At 43.1% G+C, this 27,452-nt stretch overlaps 1 protein-coding gene across 1 annotated transcript; it reads left to right on the top strand.

Moving 5' to 3' along the window:
• The first annotated feature begins 3,294 nt into the window (after window positions 1–3,294).
• On the top strand, window positions 3,295–4,332 carry LOC149264535 (uncharacterized). The gene has a single exon (XM_089399366.1). It carries the CDS (start codon window positions 3,295–3,297, stop codon window positions 4,330–4,332), a length of 1,038 nt encoding a protein of 345 aa, XP_089255492.1.
• The last annotated feature ends 23,120 nt before the right edge of the window (window positions 4,333–27,452 follow it).

Below are 27,452 nucleotides of genomic sequence, written 5' to 3'. Positions count from 1 at the left end.
CGAGGAGGTGAGCTGCCGTTATAGCATCCAACCAGGGAGCGGTCTCCCATGGCGACCACCCAATCGCTTTCAGGCAGGTGAAAGCCTCCGAGGCAAGGTTTTTTTTACCATACTCACGCGCTATATTACTCCTTCCTTGTCCTCTAATCTGCGACGTGTCTACCCCTAGGCAGCCTGTTTGCATGCACAGCATCCTCCTGACACATCCACTCTCTCAGGTTCGGATTCCAGTCTCAGTGGTTTCCCTAGACTCCAGTTTTCATCGCACGTAGAACGCTCAGTTTTTCCTTTCGCCACCCTGCGCGTAAAGCGCGGGGTCAGCTTACCTCTTATCCTACTACTTTTTTCTATCGTCTCGACTTCCATCTGCCATGCTTCTCTATGGTTTTCTCGGATGACCTGCGAGTTTTGTCTATCTGTCTTCCTGGCTCTGGTTCTGCTGGCGGGCGGTGATCGGCTCCTTCCTCGGCATGCTTCTAGTAAAAGGTCAGATTCTCTTTTGCTCATAGTCTAGCTTTAAGGATTTTTCAAGGATTACAATGGGATAGCTCTGAAATTATATAGTGCACAGCCACGGTTAATATACCTGCAGGATATAAGAGAGTTTTTTTGTCTATCTGGTTAAAAAAAAAAGAGTGTAGAAGACTGTTTTTGCTCCAATGAGCCCAGAAGCTGAACACTCCCAAGCTCATAGTTTCAGTTTTCTCCGAATTTTAGCTTAGAAAGCAAAGAATTTCGTAGTTCTTTATAAACCTTGTTCTGATTTCCGGTTTAAAATAGGTTCATGGTGGTGCATTATTGAAATGTATTGCTGTTGTCTTTCATGCCCAAGTTTTTCATCTTGATAGTCTGGATGCAAGATTATATCATTTTGGAGTAATGTAGGATGGTCTCAAGCTATGTTTTGGCCTGCATAATCCTGAATGTTAGCCTTGAATCCCCTTGTGAGATGAGGAGGTTCCCCCTGAGCCTGTAATTGGCAGGTTTCCATCTCAGAAGACTGCCCTGATTTTTCAGGGCCGGAAAACCCTCAGGTTCCCAGAAATTTCAACTTGCAAGCAAAAGTTTTGTAAAAGCCTGCAAAACTTGGATTGCAAATCTTATTGGTTTTCGAAATTTTTGTATTGAAGATGATGTGGCATGTACTTGAAGGGGTTGTAGAGTAAAAGCCAGTCTTATACCCATCTTGTCTTATATCTGGACACGTCACTGGGTTTTATTTTTCCTTGGGAATCTGCCTACTTGGGTTCCTAACTCCTCCTCGTTAAGCGGATCTCTCTCGCGACTCTTCCATCTGTCGGTACTTCCGTCAGATCATTCTTAATTCTCCCCTTTGGCTCTATCCTATCCAGGTGTTTGTTACAACTAAAGTACAGCTCCATTAACGGGGGGAGTAAAGTCCCGATTTGGGAAATCCAGCCAAGATAGAAGGTACCCTAGATAATCCCGAGGTGTGGCGTGTGACGTCGCATGGACAGTGCGTCGGATTCTGCGGCCACGGAGGCCATGATTCGAGCAGCGATACAAGCTGAGGCCGGTCGGGATGGCGCCACGTTTCCGGGTGCTTGGCAGTCAACCCTTGACGACGTGGTCATTCATCCCACGCTGCTGGTCGATGTCGGGATGGGTGGTGAGTCATCCAAAGTGCATGCCAAGTGGGAGGAAAACCATGGAATAGTCGATAACCGCTTGGAAAAGGGTAGATATAAGGTTAGACATGAACATGACAACAGTTATAACAAAAACCGAAAGCCTGTCAAAATTTCCCCTCCGCCTGCTGCTATCCACTTAGACAACATCTTTCTGTCTGATCGCATCTCAAGTTTACAGGATCTGGCTCTGGTTGGTAAGTGGCATTTTCCAGAGATGGACGACGCCACGATGCGGAAATGGCTGGAGATTCAATGGAAGCCCCTCATTGGTTATGTCCCAATCATTTCAAACCTCATGAAAGACTGGTACTGCTTTCATTTCATCAGCGCCAGTGATCTTGAAGCTATCCAGAAACTGCCATGGGTCTATAAAAGGAGCTTCCTAGCTCTTTATAACTGGTATATTGGATACGACCCACTGAAGAACACTCCCTCAAACAACCTAATATGGGTTAAACTCCCGGGTTTTCCCTTGGAGCTATGGTCAAAGGAAACTCTTATGGAGATTGGAAACGCCATAGGTAAATGTGTGTACGTCGACCCAAGATGTCTTGGGGAAAAGGATAGCATGGATTCTTATAGAAAAGGCTTTCAGAGGAGGGTTCCCGGACCATTTAGAGATATCGTGGAAGGACTCAAAAATTGTTCAAAGATTGGACTTCTGGGGAGTCCCTTTTAGATGCGCAGTTTGTCACAAAACAGGACATTTGATAAAAAATTGCCCGCGGCGCAGGATGGCTCCCGGTAGCTATCAAACAAATAAAAACAGGCATAGAATGAATCCTCGGCCTCCTGAAAAGGCGAAGCCATCCTCCACTATCAGCCTTTCGCCTTCAGATCACGATGAATTGCAAGATCTGTCTAATGTGGGAAAGTATATAAGTCAATCCCCGTTATATTTTTCTCAGGATAACTCCCTTCCGGAAATCTCCAGTAGGCGTGTTTTATCCTCTGGCATTGTGACCCAAGGCCTCCAGTGTTCGCCCCCCCCGATACCTATTGATGACAAAGAAGTTCCTCTTCCTCCGTAGTCTGCCCAGCCTATCAAAGAATTCTCTGTGGGGTCCCAAACCATAGTCATTTCGTCTCCATCCCCGCCCCTCAAAAAGGCAGCTAGCCCATCTATAAAAGGAAAAGAGGTTTTGATCTCTGCTACCCCTCTCAACTCTCCAGCCTCCTCTCCTCAGAACCTGTTTGATAGCGACATCGATTTTCTTCTTAGTAAGAAGTCGCTTGAACTGGAACCCCTGACTATCCACAAGCCGAGAAATCCTTCGCCTCTTTTTATAAGCCCTGACTCTGCAAAGAATATAACAGTGAGGAGAAAAAACAACAGAGGCAGCAGACATTTTAGGGGGAGGCCGGAGGGCGCTGCAAAAGGAGTAAGGAATCTGTCTCTGGTTGACGTTCCCATCGTTGATATGACTGAGAATCGGCCTCTTAGAGCAAGGGCGGCTGAGAAATCTCCTCGATGACTTTCATCTTATCTATGAACATTAGAGGTCTGGGAGCAGACCATAAATTTTTGGCTCTAAAAAATCTGTTTCTCTCAGATCAGCCAAAAATTATTCTAGTTCAAGAAACTATGCATAATAAGTCGGTGACCATCTCTTACTTTAGGAAGATGTTTCCTTCCTGGCACATGGCTGCCTCAGAGGCAAATGGTCTGTCGGGAGGCCTTGCAGTATTATGGGATCCTGCTTGGATCAGAGCAAAAGCTTTCAAATGTTTCGCAGGCATTCTCATCTCGGCTTCTGTTAGAGGAAACGTGTGCCCAATTAACATTTTGAATATCTATGCCCCATACAAGAACAGGCTCCCTTTTTGGGATAAGTTATTTGCTTCAGAAATTTTTGATATTGATTCCTTAATGATTGCAGGAGATCTCAATGTGACTCTAAATTCGGAGGAACGATGGGGCAAAAGCAGGAAAAGAGACCCATTGGCAGATCGTATCAAATGTGAACTTTTGCACAGGAATCTTATAGATATTACCCCTTCCAAAATGATGCCAACTTGGGACAATGGAAGGTCCGGGGAGGCGTATGTTGCAAAAAGAATTGACCGTTTTATTGTTCATGCCAGCATTATTGACAGATTGGGAATGCCTTTCTCATCTATAGAAAATGTTTTCATCTCTGACCATAGGCCGATATATCTCAGATGGAGGGAGAAGGGTTTTAGGAAAGGGTACCCCTTTAAATTTAACAGGTGCTGGTTGGAAGATCAAGATTTCAACGAGATTGTATCGAGAGCTTGGAAAGACCTATCAACAAGAGATAAGCTCCCCCCCTTTTTGACCTTCAGAGACAAAATGGCCTCGATAAAGAAGGTGGTGAAAGACTGGCAGATAAAGAAAAGACACTCAGACAAAAAGTTCCTGTGGGAAATTCAAAAGGAACTGGACAGTATCTCCGGATCCCTGGATGCTAATTCACTTCCTTTTGAGATCAGATGTCGCATAAATGAGCTGGAAAGGAGTAAGCAAAAAATCTTAAAGCAGGAGGAGGCTTCTTGGAGACTTAAAAGCAGGGCGACTTGGCTTAAAGAAGGCGACAAAAACACAAAATTTTTCCATAGGTTCGCTAGCTCCAGGCGGGAAAAAAATTCCATATGGAAAATCAGTGATGGTCAGGGGGTTTCCTTTTCTCCCAGCAAGACATCCAAATGGAAGCTGTGAGATATTTTGAAAAGCAATATAAAAGAGGGGATGCCTGCAGGTTTCAGGATATTCTATGGGGCATAGATCTTTATCCCCAAATGTTTGATGAGGAAAAAAATGAAGATCTCTTCCGGCCCATCTCGGAGGATGAACTTCTTGGCGTAATGATGTCCTTCAAGAAAGACAAGTGCCCTGGTCCAGATGGCTGGACAATAGATTTCTATATCCACTTTTTTGAACTTATCAAACGCGACCTGCTAAGGATGGTTGAGGCGGCGAGAATGTCAGGCAGCATTCACCAGATTATGTCCTCCACTCAAATAGCCCTCATCCCAAAGAAATCGGAGGCTGTTTCCTTTCAAGACTTTAGGCCGATTTCCCTTTGCAATATTACTTTCAAAATTATCACTAAAATCATTGCTGAGCGGATCAAATCTACCTTAGCTTGTTTTTTATCAAAGGACCAACATGCTTTTCTTCAAGGGAGGAATATTCTGGATGCGGTGGCCATCACGCAAGAAAGTTTATTCTCCATGCTCTCAAATAAGTCTGATGCTGCCATCCTGAAAATTGATTTACAAAAAGCATATGACTGCTTAGATTGGGGTTTTATCTGATGCTTATTAGCTAAGATTGGTCTCAGATCCAATATTATAAGCTGGATCATGGCTTGCGTGGAGAAAGTTAGCTATGTTGTTATTATAAATGGGATCCCTTCCCCTTTCTTTCTTGCTGAAAGAGGCCTTCGTCAAGGTTGTCCCCTATCTCCTCTCTTGTTTATTTTGTCTATGAACTCTTTAAGCCTTCACATTAACGAAGCAGTCAGGGGTAACAGATGCAGACCTCTAAAGATTTGCAGGAATATCTCCATTTCGCATAACCTTTTTGTTGATGATGTGCTCATCTTCGCAATGCTGTGCAGAGGTACCTGGTCTCACCTCTATATCATTTTGAAAAGGTTCCAAGATGCTACTGGTCTTCATATCAACAAGTCAAAGTCTATCCTTTTCCACAATGATATCAACATGGATACGGCTGAATGGGTCTCTCGGTTGTTTGGGATTGATATGAAATCCATAAAGGATGGATTTAAATATCTAGGTTTCCAGCTAAAGGCAAAGGGATATTCAAAAGCAGATTGGCTATGGATAATTGACAGATACTACAAAAGAATATCTGCATGGGAATATAGATGCCTATCTCTGGCAGGTAGGATTATATTGGCGCAAGCAGTTCTATCTCAACTCACTGTCTATTGGGCTCATTTATTCTTTCTCCCTGCAAGTGTCCTCCAGAAGATGAATAAGATCACTGCAAACTTTATTTGGGGTGGTAAATATCAGCAGAGTAAATTTCATCTCGTAAAAATGGAAAAGATTTCCATGCCGAAGTCTTCTGGCGGATGGGGTCTGTTGGACCTAAGATCTTTCGGGAAGGCGCTCCTGTGTAAATCATTATGGAGGGGGATCTATGGTGAGGGTCCCTGGAGCAGCACAATTAAAATGAAATACATGGGCGGCAAAGAGATGGCTCATTGGTACAGATTAGGGAGAATCGGATCCAAGCAAGGGTCGGCTATTTGGCTGAGTTTTCGAAAGATCGAACACTATTTTCTGAAGAACTTAATATGGAGCTTCCAATCCGGAACCAAGATTATCATTGGAGTCGATTCTTTTATAAGCGGGCGTGAGAAAATTTCTATTCCAGAAAATCTTCTAAGTTTCTTCCATAGGAAGGGTTTCTTCACCTGGGATAAACTCATTGCTTCATGGCAGGATCACGTCCCAATGTGGATTGAGGCTGACAGTTTGGGGATGAATGTTTTTCTTGCGCGACAGTGGAACTCTATTAGGGACAGCCTGCGGAGTAGTGGTTTATTTCGCTCGCAGCCTGCTGATGTTCTGGTCTGGCAAGTTCCAAATACAAAATCACAGGTTTGTGTAAAAGACATATATTCTCACCTGATTGGGCTGAAAAATGCTCCCGCCGGCCCTCTGTTTCCTCCCTGTTTTTGGAAATCCGGATGTCCTCCCAAACTTATCTACTTTGCGTGGCTGGTGTTCTACAATAAAAATTTGTCTTGGGAGAATCTGATAAAGAGAAAGTGGCATGGTTCGGGTTTATGTATGTTGTGTGGAGTGGCAGAGGAAAGCAATTTCCATATGTTTTTCCAATGTCAGAAAACGCGTTTGCTGTGGTATGATTTCGCAGCATTACTTGGCTTCCCCAACGTGTCTCATGCTTCTATGCAGGATGCTTTCTTTTGGTGGAGTGGGTAGTGTGAATCGTGGAGATCCATAATCGTCATAGCACTGTGGTATGTCTGGAAGTGGAGAAACGTTATAATTTTTAGAGACAGGAGAGAGCCTTTTATGACTATTTTTCAAAATGTTGTCTCCCTTTATGAATCCCTTCCAGCAAGAAATCATAAAAGGTTAAAAGTCGACCGGATCGGGCAGGAAGTGGTGTCCTCAGGGAATCCCAGGGCTTTTTTCGATGGTGCCGCTCAGCTAAATTCTTGTGGTTGTGGGGTACATATTGTTATGGATGAGGACCTCCATTATCTCATTTCTTGGAATGGAGGTAAGGGATCAAATAGCATGGCAGAGGCGATGGCTTTAGCAGGGCTTCTTTCTTTCTGTATTTTTTTTGACATTCACCTGGTTTCAATCTATGGGGACTCTAAATTAGTGATTGATCACGTCTTGGGTAAATGCCGTATAACCTGCCCTCATCTTTTGGGCTGGATGAACAGAATTATGTTTTTGTGGGATAAAGTGGATGGGTGTTCCATTCAACACATCTACAGGTCAAAGAATCAGCAAGCTGACTGCCTATCTAAGGAAGGGTTGCTTACTCAAACAGGTATCTAGTCTGTAAAGGTTTTTTCTGAGGGGGAATCCTTCCCCATTCAGGATTTCTCCTTTCCGGGTTTTTGATGCCCTCAAGTTGCAGGTGTGCTGTCCTTTTTGTTCCTTTTGATATGTATTCCTGTACAGGTATGCTGTTAATACTTTTGGCAATCTGTTTTACAGCTTTGGGCTTTTTTGATCAAGTGTATCTTGGTATTCCGGTTTCATATGTGTCAGTCTTTTGTTTTGTTTTCCCCTGATGCACAGGGTGTCCAGTTATGCCCTCCTATATGCTTTCATAAGCTTTTGAAGGTCTCTATCTGATCGTAATTATCTGCTTTCTTATATTGCCTCAATATAATATATTTCAGCTTTTTCGTTCTGAAAAAAACTTTGGGTTTCTTTGCCCAACTGCCACAAAACCTGCCCAGATAGTGGGTACTTTGGGGTTTTCCCCTTTTTCAAAGGCTATAGCCTATGGAGATCGATAGGCTACTTTGTCTCTTGAGCAATTACCCAGTTGCAGTATTGAGCAACGACGCTATTAAAGCTCGGGAAGCATCAAAGGCAGGGGATCAACAAAGACTTGGGAGTAGGATTACAAAGGAGATTTGCTTAGTATTTTCCAGTGTCTGGGAAACATGAAAGGAGGCTGAATTATCTGTAGGAGGAGGCCAAAATATCAGTGCGAGTTAGCCATTTTATCCAACGCGAGTTGCTGGAGAAACCACATTACAGTTGCTAGAGGCTGAATCTGTATCCTGGAGGCAAAGCAACTGGTTCTAGCAACTACAGGAGGCAGAACGACTTGCAGGAAGGCATTCCCAGGGGCTACACGAATTTATAGGGGCAATTCTGGGTAGTGGTGTGAATAGCCTAAGGAAGTGCAAGTGGCTGGAAAGGGCCAAATCGAGTTGCAAAGGGAGACAGTTAAGATTATTTTTCTAGTGGAGATCAATATTTGTCGAAGGTTTGCCAGTAAATAGCAACTAGTTATAATCTCATAAATTGTTGAATAATAATAAAACTTTCATCTGCTGCATTGGTTTTCCCTTTGGGGTTTTTCTAGCGACATTTGTCCAAAAATAACAGTGTCAAATTTTTGTGTGTGCATAATTTTCTCAGTTCTAGTTTTTATCTTCCGCAACATTTTTAATTGTGAAGATTGCAGTAGTGATTTAATCGTAATTTTCCATAAAGTTAATTACAAAAAAAAAATCTCCAACAGATAGAAGATTAAATTCCAATTTATTACAATTGTGGAAATTTCACAAGTTGAAACATTGATATTCCAACTTGAGTCAGGAGGCAAGTTGGAAGTGAAGTACATGCTATGGGTGCCACAAATTAGGTGGAGCTTGCTTTCAATCTCTATGAAAGAGAAAGGGGTTTGTTGTAGTGTTCTAGGATGGACATGCACTAATCAGACCCATGGAATTTAGCTCAAACAATGCCCACATCATTGGAGTTAGAGAGGGCAATCTATATAGGCTATAAGGCCAACCTATTCGAGCAATGGCAAGACGCAGAATGGTAATAGAGAACAAGGTGCAGGAAGCTCTGAAGGTTGAGCGGTTCAAAGGGAGTTAGTCTTCATGTTCAAGAGGGGAGGAGTGGTCAACAGATTCTTCCAAGTCTGTCAAGAAGGTCTATTGGTATGAGATGACCTTACAGGATGTTGAGGAGCAAAAGGCTTCTAGCAACACGTCGAAAGGGAGTAGGTCTTCGAGAATGATTCTGAACCAGGTGGCAAGGAAGACATCCAGTTCAAAGACAACAACCATGGCAATGGATGCAATTCCATAATCAAAGCTAGTTTTAGGTGGCAAAAGTACCTCGCTTTCTAAGAGGGAGTGTTGATGTTTGCAGCTTGGAAAGGTACTTCTGCACTGGCCTAAGTGTCTAGGCATGCAAATATCACCCAAAGTCTCCTTAAGATATTTGCTCAAGTATTTGTTGAAGTTTCTAAGTCTAATAGTTAGAAACCCTCCATGCACTTTACTAATTTATTCCTACCTACTTGTTTTGTTAATTAACAAGTTATTTACCATGTAATTACTGAAAATAAATACAAGTGCATGCTCAACACATTACAGATCATCAACTGAAGGAAACAGAAACAAGCACACAAATGACACCGTTAGTTTTGGACTAATGTCCACAAAAAAACCCAATGCAGGAAAACCGGTGCAGCTATCTGAGGGTTTTATTATTAAGCAACTCCTTTTTTAGTACACTGGGTGCCAAATTGGCTAACACGACAGAGATAAAAAATCTGGCAGTAATACCTCTCTTTAGAAACAGGTATTCGGAAAGCTGCTCCACGAAATCCCTCTCCAGCACATTATGCCTGCTCCACGAAATCCCCGCTGGCCTCTGCATCAGCCAGAAACCCTCTGCGTTAGCCTACTGAGGCTCTACGCAGCCTCTCTGGCTCTCTATGTCACTCCTGCAGCCCATGTGTGGATGACACAGGCCCCTCTTGCTCTGTGTGGCTCCCTCTGGCTTTGTGTTTGCCTCTCTCTGCTTCTACGCTGGTCTCTTGGCACTGTCCCTGCCTCTCTGCCTCGTACTCGCTGCCCCTCGCTACAATTGATCACTGATTCTATCTCTCTTAGCAAACCCCATTCTAGAAAATAGAATGATTGATCACTTTGGTGTGTTCTCCAAGTAACCTTCAAGCCTCCTCTTATACTTTTCTCGTTGACAAATCAACAACCGAGATTAAGTCCCTAATCGATTGCTAAGATTAGATCTGGTTTGATCCATGTCATTTGGACCATTCTAACACAGTTTTATATTAATTCACATTAATATTTTAATTTCCCTAAGTTTAGACTTAGGGACTCCATTAAAAATATTAATTATTTTAATATTTCCCTAATTGTTTAGAATCTACGCAAACCCTTTCTAGTTATTGGAGATCTCATGTGCCCTAACCTTTCCACCAAATTTCGTGGCTAGGGCAGATCCGATGCTACCCCAAATCAACACTCCCTCTTAGCGAGGACTGTGCTCTAGCAATACTCCTTAGTATCACCCTGATCATTTGTCATCGGTCCTTGTGTTAATGCTAGGCCTGTTGCCCATCATCCTCTGCACTGCTGCATCCTATATTGCTGCCCATAGCTCTGCACTACTGCATCCTGTACTGCTGCCCATAGCTCTACCACTGCCATTGTTGCATCTATAAGACAACTCCCTCTGCATCTGTGTTACTGCCCATGGCCCTGCCACTGCCACTGCTACGTCTGCACTGCATCTCCTCTCATCATACTGCATCATGCTGCCCATAGCACTACCACTACTAACAGCTGCATTGCAACTCAGTTACTGAGAGTAAGTAACTGATCTCCCAACTCTGACCTCTTTGTCAAGCTAGAGTACTACTGATGTTGAAGCTCTTTCTGTCGCTGATAAGTGCTCCCTCTCTGATCTCTGCGTTGCTGCAACAACTCTCTGCATCTCGCACCTGTTGCACACCTCTTTGTGCCATCATGCACTAGTGCAACACTCACGTGCCTCTCGCACTGTTGCAGCCTTCTAGCCTCGCATTTTATTGGGAATTCTGCATTGTAGCTCTCTCTGTTGCTTCATCCGCATCCATCTCTACCCACATCTGCCATTGCTGCTACTCCTCTTCGGAGCTCTCATAGCATGGTTTAATCCAAGAGGCTGGGTACCTCGAGGATCCTGCCCCTCATCGCCTGTAGTCTGTCTGACTACAGCTCGATGTCTCCCCACTTCGACTCAAGTGGCGTGTGTTTACTCATGGCACAGTCATCGTCTGTCTCCACTTCTTTCTCTGCACTTTCTGGCGCTGACTTGGTCTCGGAGGCCTCGCCCTTGTTCTTCTTCCTTGGACATTGGGTCGCATAATGACCTAGCTCCCCATAGTGGAAGCATTTGATCTTGGAGAGGTCCTTCTTCCGTTTCTCTTACTTTCCCTCAGATGCTAGGGCAACATCCTCCTCCTGCTTGACTTTGATCCCCTTGTCGTTGCTTACCATCTTGCTTAGCCTTTTGATCTCTTCTTGGCGAAGAGCTGCCCACATTTCCTCCCAATGTGGAAGGGTCGCTTTGTCAAGTATACTCTGGACAAATACCTCCTAGTCTTTTGAGACTGTGTTCAGGGTTGTTCTCACTATCAATTCCTGATCCGGCGTGGCCCCTATGGAAGTTAGTTGATCTTGGATCTCATTCAGTCAACCGAGGAAAGTGTCAATCGGTTCTCCCTTCTTCATCTACTATGACCGCAACTGATTTTCTAGTAACATCCTTCTCTACACAGAAGTATGCTGGTACAATTTCTTTAGGGCCTCCCACATCTGATTTGTCGTTTCCTTCTCGGCAATGTGTGGTACTACATGGTCCTTGACCCCGTCAAGGATGATGCTCTTGGCTCTCACCATTGCCTCCTCGTACTTGTCATTATCAGCTGGGTCAACTGGGATCACTATCGTCCTCAAGGCAAAGTGCTTGACACGATTCTGTTAAGTACGGATAAGATTTTGGCCTTCCAGACTACGAAATTTGAGGCTCCGTCCAGTTTGTCCTGGTCTTACTCCGTGTAGTGCCATGCTTCTCTTCTACTTCCCTCCTAGAAGTTTTCGATGTGACTCCCTCTGAGCCTTGATTTCCCTCCTGGAAACCCTTTTGTTGATGTCAAGATGTCCCCTACTCTGATCGTCTGTGCAATTGCACCACTGGTCCGAATTTTTCGGCTAGAAACCCTCGATAGCAACTCCCTCCTCCTTGGCCTTGCCCTGTTAGGTACTGTTTTGACTACAGTACCCCACTAGCTCCACTCTACAACTTACCCACAGCCTCCTAAACCCCAACAACCTGAAGGTGAGAGCACCTAGGCTTTGCACAGTCCCGGCATCGGAAAACTAGCTCCCTCAGCCAACTGCGTCAGCCCTCCTGGCCTCTGCGTGAGCTTGTCTTTGCCTCCTTCAGCCTATGCGCAGGCTCGAACTTGGCTCGAACTTGATGACGCAGGCATTGTGTCACCCCTTGCTGCTTTGCTGCTATGAACAGCTTCTATCACTCGGGACGACTGTTTTCTGTTGTTGCTGCTCTGCTCTGTTGATGTCCTCAGTTCTCCTGTGATCTACAACCACCCTTTGATACCATGTTGAAGTTTCTAAGTCTAACAGTTAGAAACGCTCCATGCACTTTACTGATTTATTCCTACCTACTCGTTCTGTTAATTAACAAGTTATTTACCATGTAAATACTAAAAATAAATACAAGTGCATGCTCAACACATTACAGATCATCAACTGAAGGAAACAGAAACAAGCACGCAAATGACACCGTTATTTTTGGACTAATGTCCCCAGAAAAACCCAACGTAGGAAAACCAGTGCAATTATCTGAGGGTTTTATTATTAAGAAGCACTTTTTTTAGTACATTAGGTGCCAAACTGGCTAACCCGACAGAGATAAAAGAAATATGGCAACAATACCTCTCTTTCGAAACAGGTTTTCGGAAAGCCTGCTCCACGAAATCCCTCTCTAGCACAATTTGAAGCTCTGCGTCAGCTGAAACCCTTTGTGTCAGCCTACTGAGGTTCTGCGCAACCTCTCTGGCTCTCTGTGTCACTCTTACAGCCTCTGCGTGGATGACGCAGGCCCTTCTAGCTCTGCGCAGTCTCTGTTGCCTCTGCATGGCTCCCTATGGCTCTGCGTCTTCCTCTTTCTGCGTCTACGCTGGTCTCTCGGCACTGTCCCTACCTCTCTGCCTCGTACTCGCTGCCCCTCGCTGCAACTGATCACTAATTCTATCTCTCTTAGCAAACCCCGCTCTAGAGAATAGAATCACTGATCACTCTGGTGTGTTATCCAAGTGACCCTCAAGCCTCCTCTTATACTTTTCTTGTTAACAAATCAACAGCCGAGATTAAGTCCCTAATCGACGGCTAAGATTATATCTAGCTTAATCCATGTCTTTTGGACCATTCTAACACAGTTTTATATTAATTCACAAAAATATTAATTTCCCTAAGTTTAGACTTAGGGACTCCATTAAAAATATTAATTACTTTAACATTTCCCTAACTGTTTAGAATCTGCCCAAACCCTTTCTGGGTATTGGAGATTTCATGTGCCCTAACCTCTCCACCAAATTTCATGGCTAGAGCACATCCGATGCTACCCCAAATCAATAGTATTGAGTAAGTTGCTATTATAACTTAGCCTTACTCATGAAAAACACGTAACTAATTATGTTAGCTATTGAGCTAGAAAAACTTAGGAGAAGTAAACTATTTACTTTAGTGACTATGTTTTAATCTCAATGGTTGATCTCAAGTGAGGTGAGATCTAATCTTGGCCATCCATCGCTTTGGATATTACAGTTAGGGATTTAGCTCAACGAAAAGTTATTAAATCAAGGCTTAAGAGAGAAGAACACACCATACAATGGCACAAACCATTGAGAGAGGAATTTTCTCAAGTGAGGAGTGAGATACTCAAGTGTAATAGGTCCAACGAAGGTGCAGGGATACAACATAGGAGATCCAAATCAGTCAAGTAGATCAAGGACAAATTGAGGGCTTAATCAACTAGATCAAATCCAAGGTATTTTATAAATGTATTTTCCTCAATTGAGCCATTATCCTAAGATAGAGACCCAAGAAGGTTTAGGTTATTACGTTAATGAAGAACTATTGATTGGGAAAAATTTGTATGTGTCACATGTGATTGAGATTGGTTGTGTAATTTTGCTTTTGTTGAATAATTGTGTTAAAAACCTAGTTATACTTTTATTTAGTAGACGTGTAATAAATCTGCCAGGAACTAATCGTCGAGAACTAGGTTCAAAATTTAACAGAAGATTGAGTGACTACAAGGACGAGGAGACTTGAATGAATCTATAATGGGAGATTCATGTGACATGCTAGCTGGGATGATGAGTGCATTGGGCATGTCTAAAAAAATAGTAAGTTGAGTTCTATCTGTGGCAACCATATGGAGCAAATACGTCTTCATGTTGAACACATAATCCTTTGAGATTCTTGTTAAATAATTTGTAAATAGTAGGAATATGAACAAATAGATGAATATGAAAGGTCAATAGAACTCCTGGAAGATGAAACCAAGAGTCATCCTCTCGTATTAATATGAATTCACATTAATGCAATATCATGCAACTATGGAAGTTGGAGTACGTTGACCTGACATTGGTATTAGAGCAAGCTCTAACTCCATTACTACCATATATGCCCATCTTCTCTTTACTATCTGTTTCCAAGAATCTCTGTTGAGTCCTCGAAGGCTTCTCCAACTTGTAACAACACCTATGATTCCAACATCACCTCTCTCTATAGCAAACCCTGTCCGCACTCGTGTTTTGGTTTTCTCTCATTTGGTGATCATCTGCATTGAGGAAACCCTCTCGCATCCATCTTCAACCTAGTCCTCTCTACTCAATCACATAAGCATGGTGCAAACCCTTCGGAACCCTAGTGTTGATATTTGCATACTTTGCGTTTTTTGAACCCCCAACTTGTTGCATATATCCTATCATTTGTTTGCAATGAATCCATAATCCATGATTCCACGTGTGTGCCCAACTGCATTGTCATGATTTTTGGTGTACATATTACGCACCTATCACTTATCGTGTGAGCATCTCAACGCACCCATTAAGATGCTATAGACTTCGCAGTTCTTTCAAGTTAATGATCTGGGCTACAAGATGAAGACGTGTTGCAATACCGAGATTCAATTGATGCATTGGACTACTCCCTTACACAGTGAAGACATGCCACAACACTAAGATTCAGTTGATGCACTAGACTATTGCATTCCAGAGTAAACACGTGTGGGTGACAAAATTTCACATGGGTCGAAACATATTTGGAATGCTACTTTGGTAGACCTTTCTTTGCATTTAAGATGAGAACATTGCTAGTCCGGATATAGTTATGGAAATAATTAAAAAAACTGTACAAACAAGCTACCTATTCATTTAGATATGTATGTCTTGCATAATTTATAGATTATTATTTCGTTGTAAATCAACCAAGAACATTAGAGTAGGAGGTTATTTTGGTGTTGATAACAATTTAAAAATTTAAGCAAAATCCCTTGCTATCTAGTGAAATTCTTGGGGCTCTATTATTGCAAAGATTTTACTTGTGTAGACCTTAGCTTGGAGCTCTTTTTGAAAATGCATTATCTCATATCCATTGTTGACATGGTGTTGACTGGCAAGAAGAATTATCAAGAGTGGTCAGAAAATATCAAACACTCTCATCTTTAATGACTTGCAGAATGGCATCTATGAAGCAAAAGCTGCCACTGGTAAAGGAGAGGAGGACAATGGACCTAACAAACCTTACATCAGATAAGGAGCTAGAACAAAGACAATAAAGCTTATGCCCCAATTACTACGGTAGTAAGTGAAAAGGCGAGCCATCATATTGTTTCCATTACAAATTCTTATGGTGCTCTAATAAGGGTTGGTCTTCTCTAGTTGCATGATTATGTGGTGGTGATCTGTTAGAGGAGGACTGATGAACTTGTGAATGATCCTAAATGCATCACACACACTACCAATGGCACTAGTTCAATGGGAATAGAGGCTAAAGGATCTCTTCAATGGTCATCCATATGATATGTTGGATGCAGTTTTATCAAATACAGTTTCAAAGTTTCACATTGTAATCGAGAGTCAGGTGGATTGTGTGTGCTGACATTAGAGCCTTTGTGAATGATGATAAAAGTCCCTTTGCTTTGGGCTATTGGGTATGTTTTAGGAAAATAACAAGCAGACATACTACAATTACCTTCAATTATATGGATGCTGATAATGTCTGCAAGCTGTTATCTCATAACTTTTAGGGTTTTCATGAAGTGGTTAGAGCTCGTGTATAATCCATAGGATTTTGATTGCGAGTAGTGATCTTAGCAGCCAACATAGGGTTATATCTTAGCTCATGAAACACAAAATGCATAACAAAACCAGCATAATTCATGTTATCTAGCTTGGGGGATACCTAGATTTCTTAATAGTTGTATATTTATTGTTTCCTGAGCACCTCATTGATCTTCAAGAAAACAATTTATGAAAGCTAAGTAAAAATAAAAGTAAGGAAATAGGCCAATTATCCTCTTCAAAGGAACTGCATGCCTTGTTGAAGACACAGCTAAAGGAGTCTAATGTACTAGTAGTTTTGAATAGACTCTTAGGAAAAATCCAACGCTGAGTAGCTACTAGTAAGGGCATAGGAAGGGTTAGATATATAGCATAAGCCTATTCAAGGCAAAACAAAGTCTAATTGCTTGGATGGAACACCTGGGGATAGGTCTTGAGATAAATAGTGAAACTTTCACCCCTTCTAGTGTAGAGCACTTTGTCCAAACCTCGATAGAGGAGATACAATGTGCTCAGATATGAACAATGGGAATATTTGAGGCTCAAAAGAAGATAATTAGGTCTATAGGTCCTAAAATTGTCGAGAGCCTAGGAGATGGGGAGAGTCTGTTAACTAGTGAAGGAAGAAAGAGTGTTAAGGTGGAGTTGAAATTTGGAAGGAAGGATAGGAGGTGCATTAAGCTTGCTAAAAGCGAAGCCTCAATTGGTCCTCAGGGCCAATGTCACAATGAGTAGGTTATGGAGATGGCAACACCTAGGGGAAGGTCTTGAGATAAGTAGTGAAACTTTCACCCCTTCTAGTGTAGAGCACTTTGTCCAGACCTCGATAGAGGAGATACAATGTGCACAGATATGAACAATGGGAATATTCGAGGCTCAAAAGAAGATAATTAGGTCCATAGGTCCTAAAATTGTCGAGAGCCTAGGAGATGGGGAGAGTCTATTAACTAGCGAAAGAAGAAAGAGTGTTAAGGTGGAGTTGAAAGTTGGAAGGATAGGAGGTGCATTAAGCTTGCTAAAAGTGAAGCCTCATTTGGTCCTCAGGGCCAATGTCACAATGAGTAGGTTATGGAGATGGCAAGTAGAACCTCGACGGATAATTTCTATGGAAGGTTCACCTAAGAGAGAAACCTATCCTATTGGATATAGAGATTTTAGATCCTAATGAGAGGATACTCACCTGATTTTCACACATCAGTGGAAGGTTGGTTAGCTTTCCATTAATGGTTTTATAGTAGAACTAATATTGGGGTATAGCCTCACTGAGATTGAAAAAATGGACACTGAAACGCTTGAAGTCAAAGATACTAGCATGCTAGATCAAGAAGGTTGTCCAAATTGATGCATTAGTTTGTGAGGGTTTGCTGTTCCGGAGAATGGTTTGTGCTCATAATTTGAAGGTCAATGATGTTACTAGCATGCTAGATCAAGAAGAAGTCTTCCAAATTGACGCATTAATTTATGAAGGGTTTGGTGCTCCGGAGAATGATTTGTGCTCAGAATTTGAAGAGGCTAGCACTGCTACCCAGACGAGAGATATCACTTCCCTTGGGGAAGATGGGCATCATTTTAATGATTTTTGGCTGCCCCATTAGAAACCATACTGCAGACACAAAAGAACAGCCTATGGATAGTACCTCTGGTCATGATGTGAGGAGGATGAATTCATTGCTCACTTCAATACAGACTGGTCACACATCAAACACAGCAATTTCATTCTTCACCTTCTTATGAAAACGATTGTGATGAAGGCTCTATTGAGGATAAACATCAAGAGGACAATTTCAGCTCCATGATAAGCTTAACTTCTACCCAAAAGAGGATGCACATATTTCAGAGTTGAGAGGAGATGACTGCCATAAAGAACAGGGAGACAATGAGCAGTTTGCCATTTCAGATTTCGATAAGAGTGATTGGAATCAACATCACCTATTAGAGTAGACAGCCAATGATGATCTAAAAGGCGGATTTGAAGAGTTTCCATATCAGGTTTCAAGTTATGATGGCTCCATAAAACGGAGTTTTAATTGTCCTGCCACAAAGGCTGATCAAATTTATGACATGGAAGCAAATGGATAAAGTTGTATATGTTTTATAGAATCTGGAGTTTTTCAATCTGCTGAAAGGCACTTGTTTTGCCATTATGTTCTCAATGACTTGTCGAATATTGGTAAAGAAGCCTTCAATTCTACCTGTGTTGTACTTGTAGAGGAACTTATCTGTGGAAGGTCTGCATAGAGTATGGGATATGTGTATCATGTTTTCCATATTTATATCCAGCATTCTGCTTTTGGCTAAGCACTCCTTTTTGAGAAAATTATTGGCAGACACATAGTCAATGAAGTTCTAGATGATGCAAGGGAAACATTTGTGTTAGAGGCACTGACCAGGACTCTTCTGAATCTCCATTCAGTAGAGCATGGGAAAGATGAAGATATTTTTTATGATGGGGACTTTGAAAGTTAGTCATGGAATCAGGATTATTACAGGAAAAACTCATTGGGTGTGATACCAACTTTTCTACATGCCCTTCAAGTATATTTGAAAAGCTCCTACCCCTTGAGGATGTAAGCTTTGTTCAAGCGATAAAGAATGGTTTTCTGGAAAATGGCTCCCTGAATTTGTTCCCAAAGTGAGCTCAATGTTTATTAAAAGTAGACTGCTACACTTTTTATAAATAAAATTAGAAAAATAATGTCGTTGAATGTGGAGAATTCTTCATTTCTTGAATATTTATGATTTCTAAGAAGGGAAACTGACTATGAAACATCCTTATCAGCTTTAAATTGCTTTCATGGCATAACTCAGCTGATTACTTTGGTTGGCAATGTTATGAATTTTGGACAAAGGAGGCATTGTGTGCAGTCCAGTGAAGTGGGTGACAAAGGAGGTCCTGCTCCTAATAGAGGACTAGGTTCGGGTGCTAATGATGGTGGATTTTGGTCAAGAAAAGTGCTTTTAGCTCAAGGAGATGCTACAGTAGCTGCCACTTGAACTTTTTTTATTGTTCTCAAACATGCTCCTCAAATCCTGGAAGAAAGGAATAAATTGATGAATGTTGTGGCAACCTGGATACATACCATCAAAATTGAGATGAAAACAACAAGGAGGACGTTGATGGAATCACTTGATTTCATTGAATCCGGGCCGGAGCGGCTCGGGAGCGCGCTCCCAAAATCGCTCCCAGATGGGAGCGATTTTCGGGAGCGCGCTCCTTAAAAAAATTTACACTCCCGGCCCTGTTCGGGATTGTTTCGGGGAGCGATTGCTCTGTCGCTCCCGGAGTGATTTTTAACGCCCGGGAACGATCGGGGAGCATTCGCTCCCGGGCGTAAAAAATCGCTCCGGGAGTGTTTCGACTCAGGCTGGGAGCGATCCGGCGGGAAAAAAATCCGCGGACGCAAAAAAAAATCAAATTTTAATTTTTTTTTTTTGGTTTTAAAAGCCCAATGGGCCTAAAAAAAGGAGCGAGGAGCAAGTGCTGAGGAGCGAGGAGCAAGTGCCAAGGAGCGAGGAGCAAGCCTGTAGAGGTAAGTAACTTAGTAATTTAGTTAGTTAGGTAGTGATTTAGTTAATTTAATTTAGTTTATTGAGTTTAAAAATCATAAATTTAAATTAAATTAATTAATCCTAATAAATTAAATTAATTTGCAGGTTCAGGAATCAAAACCCTACAAACATCAAACACCATGGACCTGGCTATATTTCTTGGCATTTTCCTCTTCCTGGTCCCTTTTATGGTTATTATGGTGTTGGAGAGTAGGAAACGGAGGGGCCAAACTGAAGAGGGGGATGAAGAAGCTGGAGAAAGTCAAATTGGTGAAAACCCCGGTGAGGAGGAGCTGGAGGAGGGTGAATATGACCCTCAAAAAACTAAACAAGACCAAACTCCATTGTGGAAATATGTTAACAGGGTTGAAATAGGGAGACGGGGTGGAACCACTAAATTTCATTGCCCCCATTGCAACACTGATTACACAGGTTCATACACCCGTGCTAGAAGACACCTCTGCGGGAAAAGGCCATGGGATGGAGACAAAAAAATAGGAATCAAAACTTGTACAGCGGTGTCAGCGGCGGATAGAGCCAAATACATAAGAGAAGAGGAGGAAGCCCAATACAGATCAAAAAAATCAAGGGGTTTCTTTGAACCAAGATCACACTCACAAAGAACTCCTTCAGCATCCTCCCAAGGCAGTGGATATGGAGGCACAGGGTCATTATCTTTAAGGCGTAGAACCATATCAGATTTCCTTGATGAGGGATATAGGAATGATGTGGATTCAAAGGTTTACAGGTTTCTCTATGCATGTGGGATACCGTTCAATGTTCTTCGCTCACCTTATTGGCACGAAATGGTTTCTACCATAAATGATGCCCCTAAAGGATACAAGAGCCTTGGGTATGACAAGGCAAGAACCGTTGGCCTTGATCATGAAAAAGCAAAAATATCACATTCTTTGAATAGAATGACAAGTTCTTGCACTGACCATGGGGTGTCCATTGTATCTGATGGATGGACAAATGTAAAAGGAAAGCCATTGATAAGTGTTCTTGTTATGTCTGTTAGTGGTCCCATCTTTCTAGCTGCACATGATTACTCAGACAAGTTCAAGACCGCCATCAACATTGCAGAAGCATTACTTGAAACAATTGAGCGTATTGGCCCATACAATGTCATCCAAGTTGTTACACAGTAATTTGTCACTGTCTTCCTGTCAGTCTCCCTACTGTGTCATGAATTCAAAATAATCATGCTCATGCTCTCTAATCTGGCCAAATGACCCACTTTGCCAAAGTTTTTTCCATCATCGCGACTGTTATTAAAATAACCGCGCTGACTGGCGCCTCATAGTGCAACGAATGCGCTGCCAGCGCGGAAGCACACGTGTTTTCCGCACTGGTCGAATTTCATGAGCCAGCGCATCCTCTGTTTGTATTGAGTCGCGCTGACACAACCTTCTCCGTTATTCAGATGCGATGTCAGCGCTCCAGTGCAGTTATACACCCGCGCTGATCCAGTTTGGGCGAGTTTGTTCTAACAGCCAGCCTTCCAGATGACTCCAGACCTGGTTGTTGGCCTTGTAAATGTCGCCCTCCCTTCTATGGCATGTCTGTTCGTCATTTGAGCCACCTTCCTTGGAGATAAGCTCATCCTCCCACCATTCATGGAGACTCCTTCTCCTATTTAAACCTCTACCATGGCCATGAGCAGCTAGTTTTTGGATAGTGTGGACTTGATAGTGCTTAGAGTGCTGCTATTAGTAGGTAGTTGGTGTGACAAGTGTGGGATTGCTATAGCTTAAGGAAGGTTGTGAAATGTTGCTTGTGTGAGAGAGAGTTCTTGTCTTGGGAGATCTACCTCCAAGGGTGAATGCTTAAGAGACTTGCTGGCTGGACCCTCTTGAGAAGGATTCAACGTCAGAACTTTGGTTGTACTCTTCTCTGTTATTGATTAATAATAGATGACTACTATTATGGTTCCACTCTCATTTGTCTTTGTAATGGTTAATGTGAGTTATGTCGTTTCTGACTGATGTATAATTGCTTTTATTAGATTTCACGCACGTGTTTGCCTTTCTCTTCGTGTGTGCAGGTATCTATTCACGGGGATCATGGAGGATCGTGACCGGCCAAAGCGAAGGAGCGAGAGCGGCATCTCTTCATCAAACAACAGCGTTGGAATCCAAGTAGGTGTTCATTGCCTACCTTTTATTTGCAATTAGGAACTTGCATAGTAGCATTGACTGATTGTTGCTAGACCTGTTCTGGGCTAGTAGGGATCGCCTCTATCCGTAGAGGGGATTTACCTCTCCAACAATTTGGCGACTCCACTGGGGACCTGGCCTTTGTCCTTTTTTGTTCATTCTTGCCTTGATTTTTTGTTTTGGTCTCTTTTGAAGTTTTGGGGATTAATTATCAGTCTTTTGCGTTTCCTGGGTTGATCTGGGAAATGCCATTGTTTGATTGAAAAATTGGCTGTTTTGATTTGGGAGTTTTGATTTGCTTGTCACTATTTTTGAGCTCCATCGCGGATTTAATTTTAACAGTCGTGCTGTCATCGCGCTCACCCTTTTGCAACGTCCTGTGCATCGCGTAATTACGCCTAACAGTCGCGACGATCCTGGAAATCGGATCATCGCGGAAAAGACGTGTACAGTCGCGATGTCAGCGCCACTTGGCGATGATCTTGGGTTGCTAGCTTAATTCCCGCGACGACTCCTGAAATCGCATCATCGCGGGTTGTCTGTGTAAAAATTGCGCTGACATCTCGGGTTGCCTGTGTAAAAATTGCGCTGACATTGTTATCATCGCGGGTTCGCAGTGTGTAACTTGCGCTGATTCCTGAAAAGTTGTTTTTATAACTTTATCTCCTGAATTCATCAATCTTTCTTATCCCCTGTTGTTTCTTGTCTCCCACTAGCTTGTTTTGATTACTTTTGGTTGGGGGCACTCTCTTTTTGATTTCATTCGAGTGAGTCTTGTGTTTTTAGACCATGTGACCTAGCCCTTTAGAAGTTTCATCGAGAAACCATTTGCTTGGGTTACTTGTCTATTCAAGGTTCATCCACAACCCTCTTATTGATTTGCTTGAGGCTTTTTCACTGCTTGTTGCTGGTTGATTTTTAGTGTCGATTATTGAACCACTTTTTTATGTGTATTCGATTTCTTCACTACCAAGCATAGATCACAATTGTTTGGATCGATCAGTTCACACTTGCTTGTTTGTCTTCTTGAATTCACAAAAAAAATTGCATTCATTTAGCATACGAAAGTGAAAGTGCATTTGCATTACGAATTTTCATGTTTGAGAAATTGAAAAGCAAAATTTAAATCTTTCATTAGTAGTATCGATGCATCGTGAGATTAGTGTATTGATGCATTGTGTTTCTTAGTGTTTGCATTCGCTTGTCATGGTTTGGGAATGAAAACTCTTAACCCTCTCATAGTTAGAATTCATCGAACGAAACGGTATTCTTTGGCATGTAGTTTGCATCTAGGAAATTGCGAGAGATCACACGGTAGGACCTGAAACCGGAACTTAATTCAAGATCAACCATAAAATAAACTGAATAAACCTAAAAACGCATTGGAACTTAACGCAAACATTTAGAGGTCTAGGCTAGAGACGTGTTCCGACGTCTTTAAACATAGTCACTATTGTTTCACATTACGGTTGGGTGATTCCTCCTTCTGTGACTCGATAGTGGTCTAACACGGATTGTGCTCCCACGTACCGTCGCGTATATAGGGAGACCCCACTAGGCTTTTATCCTTGATCCATAGGAAGCCGAGTCTGCCGCCCTGCGAACCGTAACGCACCGAACACAGCATTCGGGAAGATTGACTGCAGTACGGAAAGTCCTTGGTTCTCATACGATTGCCAAGGTGTATAAGCAGTTTTACGGATTGCTTGGTAAACCCTTTGCCTAGAGTCTCCAGAGTAGTCACTTTTGATCCTTTTCAGACTCCCTAAAAGAAAAGGTGCCAGTGAGCGTCTTGTCACTTCGTGCTCATTAAACATTCGAAGGAGACTAGAGTCATCTTTTCGTCCTTTTCTCGACTCTTAAAACATGAAAAGGTCAAGTTGTGTCCTTGCATCTTAAAATTTATTTGGCCACGATTAACATTACCCGGTTAGATCTTGTTTGCGTTAGCTTGAGTAGGCTTCTTTTTGTTTGCCATGGCAACTTTTCCAGGGTTCACCAACCCAAGTTCCCCTCTTGACGGGAATCCTGGTCATTTCCCTCCTCTCGGGAATGTTGGTGCTACTTATATGGCAACGTTATCCCTTCCGGGGTTAACTGTCGGGTTCCCTGTTTGGTTGTTTTCAACCTCTTTGGTCCCTGCCGTATCGGCTGCTAGTCCATCAGTCCCTCCACCTGAACAACATCATGTTGATTCTAAGGTGGACCTCTCCCCTTCTACGCCTACTTCTACGTCCTCATCTTCTACTTCGCCTGGTGAAAGTCTTAACCCGAGTAACCAGGTGGCTAAGAAGAAGAAGAAGAAGACGAAGAAGAAGAAGGCTCCCAAAGGAGAGGTTACAAGTGTAGCTACTCCCTCAAGTACACCTGAAGTCGGGCCCCCTTCCGTTCCCCCGCGGAAGGTCAAGTTTCCTTGTCGATTATGCAAGGAGGACCATCTTCTTCGTGATTGTCCTGGCATTCCCAGGGTCTTAGAAGTATGGTCCCATGATTCGGCCCGCCCCTCATCGTCCTCTGAATCTCACGGCGATGCTACCTTATCAGTTGGGAATGGTAAGCGAAAATGGAAGATTCAAATCCCCTGTAGACTTTGTGAAGGCAATCATCCCCTTCACCTTTGTCCACTAATGGATAAAGCCTTTGTTGTCTTGGAAAGTCTTACAGCTCCCTCACCCCAACTCCCCGTTGGATATCAACGTCTTTCTGCAGCTGCAGATCATCCGCCTCCCGACAATGAGATTGGTTCACATTCTCCTCTTGTCCAGGCCCCTCTTCCCGAACTCTGCTGTGTCCAGCCTGTTCCAGACCAACCATTGGTCGGAAAGAGTGTCGACTCAAGTCCGCCCGTCGATCACTCTGTTTCGGACGAGCATCACGCCCATGTTCTTCTCGTCTCTTCAGATTCTCCTGAGTCCCGAAGTGACTCTCCTAACCCAGCTGCTCCCGAAGGTTCTCCTTCGGTTCCTTTAGCACATGGGGGCAATCATACGATTCCCCCACCAAGTAGTCTGGTCGCTTCCTTTGATTGGAATCACCTGATCGCCGATCGCCTTCCATCCCATATGCCTTTCCAGATCACAGTACATGCCTGTGCTAAGGCAGTACCTGGCACTGTCTTGGATGAAGGGGCGTCTGTCAGTCTTATGCCGTACACTACTTGGCAAGCTTTAGGTTCCCCGCAGCTTGGGCCAGTCACTCAGAATCTGTTGGCCTTCGACGGAGGAGCCTGTCCATCTCTAGGAGTTCTCCCGAAGTTCCCTATTACTTTGGGAGGCAAAACCGTCTATATAGACGTCTTGGTTACCGAAGGTGTTTTAGACTTAGGCTTCTCCTTGGTCGCGACTATGTTTACGCCATGGGGGCTCTCATTTCTTCGCTTTTCCGTGTGGTTTGCTTTCCGCACGATGGAAAAATTGTGACTATCGATCAAGTGTGATTCGTTAGTCCCCCGATGCCTCCTGCGCCGTTGTCGTCCCCTCCTAGTTTTCATCCACCAGTTGCATCTCCCCCACCACAGATCAACTATGTGGCCACCTATCCCATGCCTGGATCTAGTGATACCGCCATCGTGCATAGTGTCCTGGGGGCATTGGGCCCCGACTTCCAAGATGTTTCCCTTCCACCGGGAGTGGCAATCTTGGAAGCCCCGACTTTCTATTCATTATGATGAAGTTCGGGTGGAGCACAGTTCCTTGTCTTGTGTCAAGCTCATTAAAAAATGAAACAAGGGTTATGAGGATAGTTCTTTTACTGTGTCAACCTCATTAAACAATGAAACACCTCCCTTTCCCAATTGAGTCTTTGATTAAGATCTCGTAAAATCCAAGTCGAGTCTTTCATCGATCTCGAAAGTGAACCTTCATTCCATCCACTTTGTTGAATGCAATGCAGCCTGGGGGGCATGTACCTCGATTTGCGTCATTATGCTGGGGGCATGCGAGCTTATAACAAGCATAGTTTCTCGTTTCAAGCTTGTGTAAACATGAAACTGAATCCAAGCAAAGTTCTCCATGGTTCAAGCTTGTGTAAAAATGAACCCATACCCGATTTACATCTCGTGATTGCCATTTTTATCCGCTGAATTTTGCTAGATGAGCCTTGGTTGTTTCATTCCATCGCCGCCATCTCTTTGGCCGATCATATGCTTTCACTTGGTTGCTTTTCCTTTCCTGAGGAACCGCAGCGATGAGTGGTTTTGTTAGCCAGCCTCTTGACCATTACATGTTTTGAGTAGTTCCACCATTGCCGGAACCAGTTGCTACCTTTTATACCACTTGTTCCTCTAGGACGAGTCACCTTTACGCTCTTTTTTGACTCGTAAAATGTGAAAAGATTGCCGAGTATTTTTCCCTTTTTGACTCGTTAAAGAGAATAAAAATGGAGGTCTGTTTTCAGCTCTTTTCTGACCGTTTAAAGACGAAAAGATTGCCGAGTCCCCCTCTCGACTCGTTAAAAGGAATGAGAGGCGGTCGCCTTTAAAGCTCTTTTTTCCACCGTTTAAACTAAAAAGATTGCCGGGTGTTTGTCGTTTCGCACTCATTATTGGCTCCAAAACGACGTACTTCTGACCGCTTTTCTACTTTTTCGGGTCAAAGTCACTATTTACGAAAAGTACTCCTCGATCATACTGGTCGGGCGGTTCTTTCGAGCATTGTTTTATACTTTTTCGGGCTCGAGAGACACAACTTTACGAAAAAAGACCCCCCTGGAGTTTTTCTTTTCCGCTGTCTTTTCAGACTCTCTAAACAGGAAAAGACGCCGAGTTCTTCCTTTGTCAGACTCGTTAAAAATTAATGATATCGGACACCGTCGTAATGACGCTTTCCAAGCATATGCTATCCCCGTCAAGCTTGTCATCCAAAAATAATCGGGGTACCTGCCAGAAATGGTGGGGAAAATGGAACTGTAATAATTGTCGTGTCGGCAGTATGTCGCTCTTGAACATGACACTAGTCTGCATTCGTGTCTGGGTGGGGATTTCTCATCTTGTTTTACACTAGCCTCCGTGGGTTTGGGTTATCCTATTTTGACCTCTCATCTGCTCATTTCCTTGTCACTATGACTTCTGCTCATTTGATGTCAAATACTGCCAAATCCGCTGTCGTGCCGCCGATATGTTCAAGAGAAGTTGACCTCTGCAAACTTACAACCTCCCTCTGATGTCTCACACAAAAATATTTTATCCTTCTCTGTCTCGTGTTGATGATGTGGGAAACATTATGGCCCACCTTCGATCAAGGTTCCTTCCTATCGACTTCAGCTCATTATCCAGGAAAGTGACCTAGAGACTCCCTTCAGGTGCCTTAGAGCCTGCATGCCTCAATGGCAGGTTCTTCGTGTTCGACGTGAGGTTTTCATCATTGGCCTCCGATCGAATGATTCTGCGGGTGTTCGACACCAGCTCATTGATTCACACGCCGCGGATTGTACCTATAAGTACCTTGAGGACCATTGTCATTATTGGTGGTACCTCTCGCGTCTGTTAACAGTTTTCATTATTGGCTGGTAATCAGACGATGTTCATGCATGTTTGACTTCAGCTCATGTATTCACATGCTTGGACTTGTACTTTGTTCGGGTTGGGATGGAGCGCAAGACCCTGGTTTTTGTCTGTTGCAAACCAGGTTGCGATTTTGTGGATTATTATTACATGACTCATTGATGGATGGCTGCGCCCATACCCTTTTTATC

Source organism: Pinus tabuliformis, chromosome 6 (assembly GCF_031772625.1).
Source record: "Pinus tabuliformis cultivar Carrire ecotype Pingquan chromosome 6, CPIR1, whole genome shotgun sequence".
In the NCBI taxonomy this organism is placed as follows: domain Eukaryota; kingdom Viridiplantae; phylum Streptophyta; class Pinopsida; order Pinales; family Pinaceae; genus Pinus; species Pinus tabuliformis.
The sequence above is the reverse complement of the archived record's forward strand: the minus strand, read 5'-3'. Positions and strand labels throughout refer to the sequence as shown.